Source organism: Poecilia formosa, unplaced genomic scaffold (assembly GCF_000485575.1).
Source record: "Poecilia formosa unplaced genomic scaffold, Poecilia_formosa-5.1.2 Scaffold82, whole genome shotgun sequence".
Taxonomy (NCBI): Eukaryota; Metazoa; Chordata; class Actinopteri; order Cyprinodontiformes; family Poeciliidae; genus Poecilia; species Poecilia formosa.
The window spans coordinates 1117205-1126198 of NW_006800021.1; the positions used below are offsets into that span (position 1 = coordinate 1117205).

Consider the following 8994-nt stretch of genomic DNA (forward strand, 5'->3'; position numbering starts at 1 on the left):
GCAACAACCTGGTGACATAATCGCTAACCAGAGTGAGTTTCCAACTTGCCAGTCCCCAGACTGGGGTGTTCAGGGAAAAAATAAAAAGGTTTTCTCTGGTCACTAGCGGATGTCTTGGTACATTTTTGACTCAAAAGCAGCTATGTAACCACTGCTGACCCATAGCTGCTGAACTTTACAGATGGGAGGCAGGAAACTGATGATGCAGCTTCAACTGAGTGAAGCCTGAGCGTGGACAACTGGTTGAGCAAATCTGACTAAGCTGCATGTAGGAAGGAGGAGTGCTTATGACCATCACTCTATGGAATTGCTGACCTTATACATGCCAAGAAGCAAAAGAATATGTCATTATATTTAAAAAAAATAAATAAATCAACAACCTCAAATGAATATACAGTGAAAGGTGTCAGGGGGGGAAACCTCCTTTTCTGACACCCAGCATACCAGAGAGTAATGATAGGAACAGACTTATCAGCACATGGTGTATCAGGCTGTAACAGATGAACCCCGCAGTAGGCAGTTTATCAAAGGGCACAATGTCAAGAGCACACTGATAGCTGGTAGTGAATGAGAATATGAACCAACACAACAGCCATAGCCAAAAGTGACAGGACAACATGTTTGTTTTTTCTTCCCCTCAATAAAACAGATGCTGTCAATAATTAACCGCTCAGACACAAAACTTCTAAGATTCAGTAAACCAGACAGATGCTGCAGCTCCAAAACATTTTTTTCCCCTTTCCGTTTTATGTCAGCACAGACCTGGAAGCCCCCCAAAACAAACAGATACGGACCCACACAGCTGTCAGCAGCCCTGAGGAACCATCATCAAACCAATAGCTGGTCCAGCCCATCAGCTGACATGAGGTTCTAACAAGGTTCTGACAAGGTTCTACCTGGCGTCATTTGAAAGAAATTAATGACAAATTAGACCAGACTTCAACCTCAGTGACCCCCCGCACTTTTCGATAAGCATCACTGATGATGAGCAGAAACGCACACACACACACAAAGGGAACTGATACAGCTCCTCCTTACCTCCAGACGTTCCAGGCTGATGAAGCTGGCAATAGCAAATCCATCAATGATATCCTCCTCCTGCGAGCTGGACTCCCGTCTCTTCCTCCGAGGGGGGCGCGGGGCTCTGGCTGCGGCTGCGGGGTGAGGCGTCTTTTTAGCGGCCGGGGAGGCGGCGTCTCTCCCGGGACTCTGTCCCTCCCTGTCAGAACAGGAGGAGTTGGGCTCGGGGCTGCGGGCGTCTTTGCTCCCCGGCTCCCGCAACCTCCGCACCCTCTCTCGCTTGGCCCGGCATCTCCGACCCTGCTTCAGTTTCCCATCCATGTTATTGGAAAGAGCTTGCATGCAGTGTCAAAATAACAGAAAAAAAAAGGAAAAAGAAGAAGAAGAGGAGGGGGAAAAAAACTCCACAGGACGTGCACGCCCACAGACTCGCGGAACCGTATAATAACAAATAACACACACTGGACTGAGAATTAGAGGCTGCGCTATAACGTGCGGATAGCGCCGCGCGCGTGCGTGAGCAAGTACGCGTGCGCGAGCATGTGCGCGTGCGCTCGAGTGTGTATGTGTGTGTGTGTTCGCGAAGGCGTCTGTGTGCGCTAGTGTGGATGGGAAGGCAAATAACGCCTGAAAACACTCAGTGACCTTGAGTACAAACCCCCCCGATTTCCACTACGGCGAGGCAAATGTTCAAGTATCCCGCACAGTCGGCGAGGGAGCGGGCGAAGCGGCGCGGATACGCACGCTTTTCCGTCACGAATCCGCACAGTGTCGACGCGGCGTCCGTAAAAGCAGGTGCAAAACGGGCAAACTGTGGAAAAATCCGCGCATTACAGCCGCCTCGCAACTTTTGTTGCACGGGAATCATAGCCAGCGATGTTCGAGCCCGACCACGCAGCGTACCGCAGACAGCGTAGAGGAATCATGTCGCTGGCCGTTGTTCTTTTCCACCACCCCAACCCATGATCCAGGGCTGTCAGATCCAGAGAGGGAGCTCGCGGGATACTATCCGTCCGAAACAACAACGTACGAGTGTGGCGAATAATCCCCGCACGCGACGCGTTGAGTTTTTAAGTGATATTCCTCCTCCTCGCTTCAGGGGGTAAAGAATCCCAAGTCTGAGAGAGCTGTACTTCTGCGCAATATTTCCACCAAGGAGGAAAGAAAAAAAAAATGACCCGAGCCGTCCGAATAAACCAACCATCCAGTGTGAAATCAAACTCCACAAGGCGATGAAGCGGTCTCTTCCAGCTCAGATAATGTTGAGTTTCCCCTATAAATCCACTCCAGTCCGTCCCCCTGGCTGCTCAGTTGGCTCACTGGCTCATGGTATTTTCAATTCGCATAATAAGGCTTTGATATGTGTCCTTAAAGCGACAGGAGTGATTAAAATCTCCTCTTCCTCCCTTCTCGTTCCCTTCATCCGAAATTAAGAGACGCACTCGAGCTTCAGAAAACCCACATAACTGACGTATTTCCGCCACCCCTGGCCTACAATTTACCAAAGGAAGGAAGCTGGTGTAGAAAAAAAAAGAAAAAGAAAAAAAGAAAGGGGGAAAATCGTTCTTTGACACGGTTTGGATGTATTTTGTATGTCTGTGTGCCAAAGCAGATGCTACATCCAGGGGCGCTTCTAGAAATACATAATGGGGTCGTCACCTGGGGAGCTGCTGGGAATCTTGGGGTGGCTCATCAACTTTTACTGGGATAGTTGCAGTATTTGGGGAATGACTGGCAATAAAAACTGACTTTATGTGAAGGACTAAAAAACATGACATGAATACATAAATAAATCCCCCAGCTAAATGTTATTTCCCTTCTTAACTTGACCTAAACGTTTCTCTCCTTCAGAGGGTTACTAAGTTCATAACAGCACGGCCTTATACTTCAGTGATTCGTGTTTGTGATAAAATCAAGTAGGAGTCAGTAGTAATTGCAACAATGAATTATCCTTCCACTGAAGCGCAGGCAGTTCATATAGTCAACGTATCTAAACTACGTTTGAAACAAAACAGCTTCTTTTAAACCGTCCTGAATGTAAAAACCTGGTTTGGTTTGAGGAATTAAAAGATTTTCTTTAACATTTTTGTGACAATGTGCTTTTTTTTTTTTTTTGCATTTACAATTCAAGCTTACAAAGTTAAGCATGGTGATTAATAGTGATTAATCGTAGCGCTATAGTGTGATTAATCTCATTAAAAATGTTACTTATCAAAACACATGCAGATGTAGAGTTTTCTTTTGGTGGCAGCATCATGCTCTGTGGATGGAGCTCTGAGAGACCCTCTCACCCCCCAGCCTCTCCTTCCCCACCAGCTGGGTCATGTGCTTCTCTACGACAGGTTTTGACTTGTAGAAAATAGAAGCACACACACACACACACACACACACACTCAGACGCATCCATCATCAGACTGTGAAAGCTCCGTCTGCTGCTCTGCTAAAGTCACCAACACAAAGTGTGCTCAGCCACATTTTACTGGCCTGTAAAGGTCAACATTTCATGAGTGCGCTGTAAATATTTGAAACATATGGGTTGTCAGGCTTTTTAGATTCATGTGGTTCTAAATCTGCAGCGCGGGGAAACTTTCCCCAGTGACGTCTGGGGAATCCTGCGCCGCTGCCAGATTAAGGTATATCCTTTGGATCAGGAGTTAGGATAACGACGTTATGCAATCACTGCACTGTGTAACCTTAGGTTTCAGTTCTCTGCTGCGTCATGTCTCCACCTATGCTGCCATGAAAACTTCTGCAACCCTTTTCATTCTCTTTATGTGACATAATCACAGGTTTGATGTAAACGTTTAGGAATGACAGCAACAGATTAAAGTTTCTCTGAACCTCCTGTATGGGATTAAAGTGCTAACTCTTATGAAATGGAATTGATTTGCCACATTGTTAAAGATTTTTTTGTTCTTAGATTGAGTGTAGACATCTAATTTTCATTCATAAGTAAGCAAAAAAATAAAATAAAATAAAAATCCCGTTTTGCAAATATCTGATTATGAGTTGCATGATGCTCTCCTCAGCTGCAAGTCATTCATAAAACTCTGGAAATAAATAAAGCAACCTCACTGATCTGTTTCTTTGCACTGTGTAAACTTACTGCGCTTCTTCCATGCCGTTCAAACTATTTCAACGAATGCACTCTGCGTTCTGCAGATTACAATCACTCGTAATCGCCCAAGAAAGTGTCTCTCACTGGGACTACCTCTGAGCTTTTAATAGAAAATACATAAGGGACGTAAACAAAACCTATAAAGTAAGAGTCATTACATCAGACTGTGCTACGAATTAAATTGCTGTACGCAAGGATTCATCAGTTCATTCATAAAAGCCTTGAAGAGTATTACTGAGAAAAATAGAAGCCAGGAATTTCCTACATTTAGAGACATGCCTCTCAGTTGTGCTGCAGCACATCTTGTTAGAATCACAAACACAAACGTATTTTATACAAAATGTACAGACGAGATAGTGGTCATATCTGAAGTACCACCTTTTGCAAGTGATCAGCCTCCTTTTTCCTTTTTTGTTTCTTTCAACGATGTTCTTCTGTTTGACATTCTTCCAAAACGGAAACATTTTCTGAGAGCTCACACAAATAGTTTAGTTGCTCTCTCAACAGGTTCTCCTACCTGAGCACTATATCTCTTCAGCTCCTCCAGAGATTGTCCTCCTCGTTAAATTATTTGAATAGCATTTTGTTTTAGTTTCGATTACCAAAAAATAAATAAACAATTGATAACAATGGGGTATTTTTTCTTGCACATACACCTACTGAGGTTTGTGGTTGTACAATGACAACATGGAAGAAAAAAGTCGAATACCTTCGCAATGTACAATCTATTAGGTATGGACCTAAAGAGTTTAAGGTTGTCTTTTTTCTATTCAACAAATATGTCTTACACATTCAAAGTTATATACATTTTGGTGACTAGATACAATACACTTAAAATGTTATATTTGGAGAAGTGTTCAAGGCATAGATGAAGATGTAAATACCTCCAGCATGCTGGTATTTTTACCACCCTGACTGCAAAGAAGAATCTCATTTTCCTGGGCGACATTAAATGCCAAACATGTTACCGTATAAAAAAAAAGAAAACGATTCAAGGGACTGTTTCCAGAATATGTCCTCATACACTAAAAAGATGTTTGCACAAATGTTTCCAGCACCAGCAGAATGTATTTTCTTTACTGCAGAGCAGGGATTTGAGCATCTTACAGCGGCCTGGTGCTCCACTGTGAAATCTAGAGGTATTGATTTCTCGGGAGCCAGAGCATTTACAAAGGATATGGTGTGTATGTGTGAAGAGATTTTTTATTTATTTTTTATTACTTTCCCTCAGATCCTTCATTTCTCAATCCCAGGCCTGTACAAAATACCCACTGTCAGAATCACTGTTATCTCATCAAAAAATAACCTTAAGCCAGTCTTCACCCCTGACCTCGGATTGAACGAATCCTTATCGTGGCCGAGGATGCAAACCAACAACAACAAAAAAAAAAAATAGACAATTCTGCCACTTATACATCATAAAAGCGTGACAGCCTCCCTCTGCTCCCCGCCCCCCCACCATACCTCCAAGGCGCTTCTAAGCGTTTCAAAGAAACCAGTGTTTGAGTGACTCCGATGTGGGAGCTCAGAGTCTATAGCTGTGGATTAGACTCACAGCAAATAGTAGCATGGAAGAAACAAGGGTAATCTCTTCCTTCTCCCTCACAGCCCTCTCTCCATACCTGGTCCTCCGTTTTTTTTAAGCTCCTTACTGAATTAGTTCTCGCAAAGCTGCTCACACAGAAAGGGGTTTATTCACAGTGGGGGGAAAACGGCAGGAAAACAAGAACGTTCGCTGGTTTGAATATTGACAAGTTGCTCACCTACCCGGTTACTGTTCTCCACAGCAACCGAGGGAGAAAGATGGAGGTTCGTACTCTAAACCGAAAGGAAATACCACATCTAACATCTCTATGTTTGTTTATAGTCAGATACACAGCATAATCAGATGTGAATTAAAAAAAAAATCTCATTATCCCCACTTGCTCAATGTAGTCCTTGGTATAATCACCCACAGTACATCACACTGTACTCTATCTTCCCGACAGCACAATCAATTTGCATAAAAGTAGTTTTGCTTCGCAATTTCCCAGAACCACCACATTAGCTGCAAGTATTTCAGCCTTGCCACTTATCGCTGCCCGCACTATGAAGATCTCAGAATAAGCCGAAAGAGTCTCACAAACATTCTGTGTTGGATAAATACTCTGTTTAAAAGGTATTTTAAGAAAGATAGCCGCAATCTTACCACGGACCACATGTGGTCCGAAACCCAAAGGCATTTATCTTCTGACATTAGCCACCTCAAATGTGGTCAGACACTTAGACCAGATCCCAAAAAGAATAAACAACAACAATTAGAGGTCTTGAGTGCAGATTATATTAACAACTTTGGAACTTTTAATGGTGTGTTATAAGTGTTCACCAATGAGATTCTGATCTGAGGGGGCAAGTACACAGAAGAAATCGCTTTCAGGGCGTTTTCACACCTGGTGGTCCAGTGGACTCGGTTCGACTGGGGACGAAAACTGTGACATTTGTTACATTTCCAGCTGATGAGATTCGCTTTCACACAGTCCAACAATCCAAACTCTTTTGAAAACCTGTTTACCACTTCGCCTGTGGTGGCACTGCTCCAATAATCACTGCAGAAAAAGACACTAAAACCTCAGAAGACGAAATGAGCGCAACGTCCTGCTTTGAAAAATGGAAACAAAATGCCAGTGCTGTTAGATTTTAAGCAGCTGTGGAGGATTTCCCTTTTGGTTTGGTGAAAGACCATGAGCCGTTGTTCCCGCTAACGTTAGACTCTCATGTTTGATCTGGTTCTTTTCACCATTATTCCCTGTGCCTTAGTTAGGTTCCGCTGCTGCGCTTGCATCCATGTACGCATTCAAATCACACCAGAGTTCACTTCAACCGAGCCAAGACCTAGATCTTTAGGTGAACCAGAGTTTACTTTTTTGGTCCACATCAGAGTTTGATTGACACCTCCCCAAACTAATCAGACTTTCTAAGCCAAACAAACTGGAGTTTGATTAAAGTGGAGGCTGGTGTGAATGCACCCTTAGTTTCACTGAATTTTCCTGTTGACTTTTAGCATCATCTCTGAATTATCTAGCTGTATCCCTATCTCAAAACCCCAAATTCAATGCAGTGTAGAACTCACCACCACTGGAGTCTGTTGCAGTGGACATGTGATTGTCTACACTGCTCTACCTGGCAACCCAACGCAAAGTCTGAGTTTGGGAGTTGGCTGCCCAGTTTCACATTTGGCGCAGAGGGAATTGTGGTGTGAGGCAGTTTCTCAGGAGCTGGGCTCAGCCCCTCAGTTCCATTGCAAGGAGCTCTTCATGCTTCATGACATTTGGGATTATGCTCCTACTCTGCGATAATAGTTTGGGGATGCATGACTGTGCACCAGTGGATAAAATAAGGTCCGTGAACACACGGACGAGCAAGTTGGGTGAGGTGGAAGTTGAGCAGAACCCTGACCTCCATCTGATAAAACACCATCGGAGTAGATCTGCAAGTCAGGCTGTCACGTCCAACATCAGTGCATGACCTCACAGATACTCTCCTGAAACAACGGTCAAAGCTTTCCACAACCATGAACCTAAACCTTATGGACAGCTTTTCCAGGAGAGTTGAAGATGTCATTGGTGCAAGGCACTTAAAGTAGCAAGCATGTAGAAAGAATGATATTATAAACATGTTAAAGAAGTCGACTAAATAACCTCAACAGCATATTCTCGCCATCATTGCAGCCTGGAGATTTCAAGAGCTGAACCGAATGTAATGATGAATCTGGAATCCAAATTTACCTAAGCTGTAGCCTATCTGTGAAGAACTAGAACTCGGTGCATGATATGCAAACTCATCACAGGACAAAATCAGTCACTTTGAAACCAGAAGGATACATTGTAAACAACTGCATGTATTCTTCATGTACATGAAAAACTCTGTATTTCAGGTTTGAGTGCTAATTATATGTTAGCAACAAGAAAGTAATAAATCTGATCCTTAAATGAGGGAAGATTGCACATAAGTATACCCTTTCAAACGCTGCTTAAAATGGCTTGCCATTATTTATCTGTCGAACTGCAAAAAGTGTAAATCTTGATAGTCTCAAACACTCAGCTGGTTGTTTTAAATATCCACTCATTGGACTCCTGACTGAAACATCTCAATTTGCTTCCTGGGGCAGGCTGTCTGTGAGGGAAAACATAAGTATGTGGTTGATTGCCTTTGGGGCTTTTGGCTTCCTCTGTGACACATCACAGAATAATTCACCAGTTTGGTGGCAATTTACAGGCGGACTCAACAAGAAATCAGCCCGGGGCCCTCAGTCAGCAAGCTTTACTCTCGGGAACACTCCACGGCCAATGATGGGACCGCAGGGCGTCGGATCCTGCATACCACCGCGTGCAAAATTAACCTGCTCATTCTTCCTCTTCATCTCTCCTATTCTGTGTTATTTCTGTGGCCTGTTTTAAAACCGTCACTCTTAGATAAATTAAAATGGCGTATGAATTTCAAAAGAACCTCAAAAATCACTTAGACTCAAGCTGCTTCATTATCCACAGTTGAGAATGTTTACATCAGCCAAGACAGAGAAGATGTTTATCAAGTAGGATGTGCCACCCAAACATCAAGACTAACTGCGTTTCCTTTACCAAACTTTGTCGATATTCTACTAATGCTGAAAAAAAAAAAATTAATTTTGAAACTGCTCCGTTTCCATTAAATACGAAACACAATTAAAATCCCAGATAAATAAGTTTGTCATTCACGTGATAATTCATTAAAAAAAATACATCCTACCACTTCCTGTAGTCTTCTTCGTCGTTTTTACACAAGCTGTAGCATCCGGTTGTTGAGCAAATAACTCGTGATGCGGAAAAAAAATGTTTCCG

The 8994-nt window shown here is 43.2% G+C and overlaps 1 protein-coding gene across 1 annotated transcript in view; it reads right to left on the reverse strand.

The window, feature by feature from the left end:
• LOC107836768 (fibrosin-1-like protein) overlaps positions 1-2484 on the reverse strand; it is a 120400-nt gene extending 117916 nt beyond the window's left edge. Inside the window, exon 1 of the mRNA XM_016673822.1 lies at positions 1039-2484. Coding sequence (XP_016529308.1) covers positions 1039-1362 — 324 coding nt within the window. The 5' untranslated portion in view covers positions 1363-2484. The remainder of the gene's footprint in view (positions 1-1038) is intronic.
• Positions 2485-8994: the final 6510 nt, after the last annotated feature.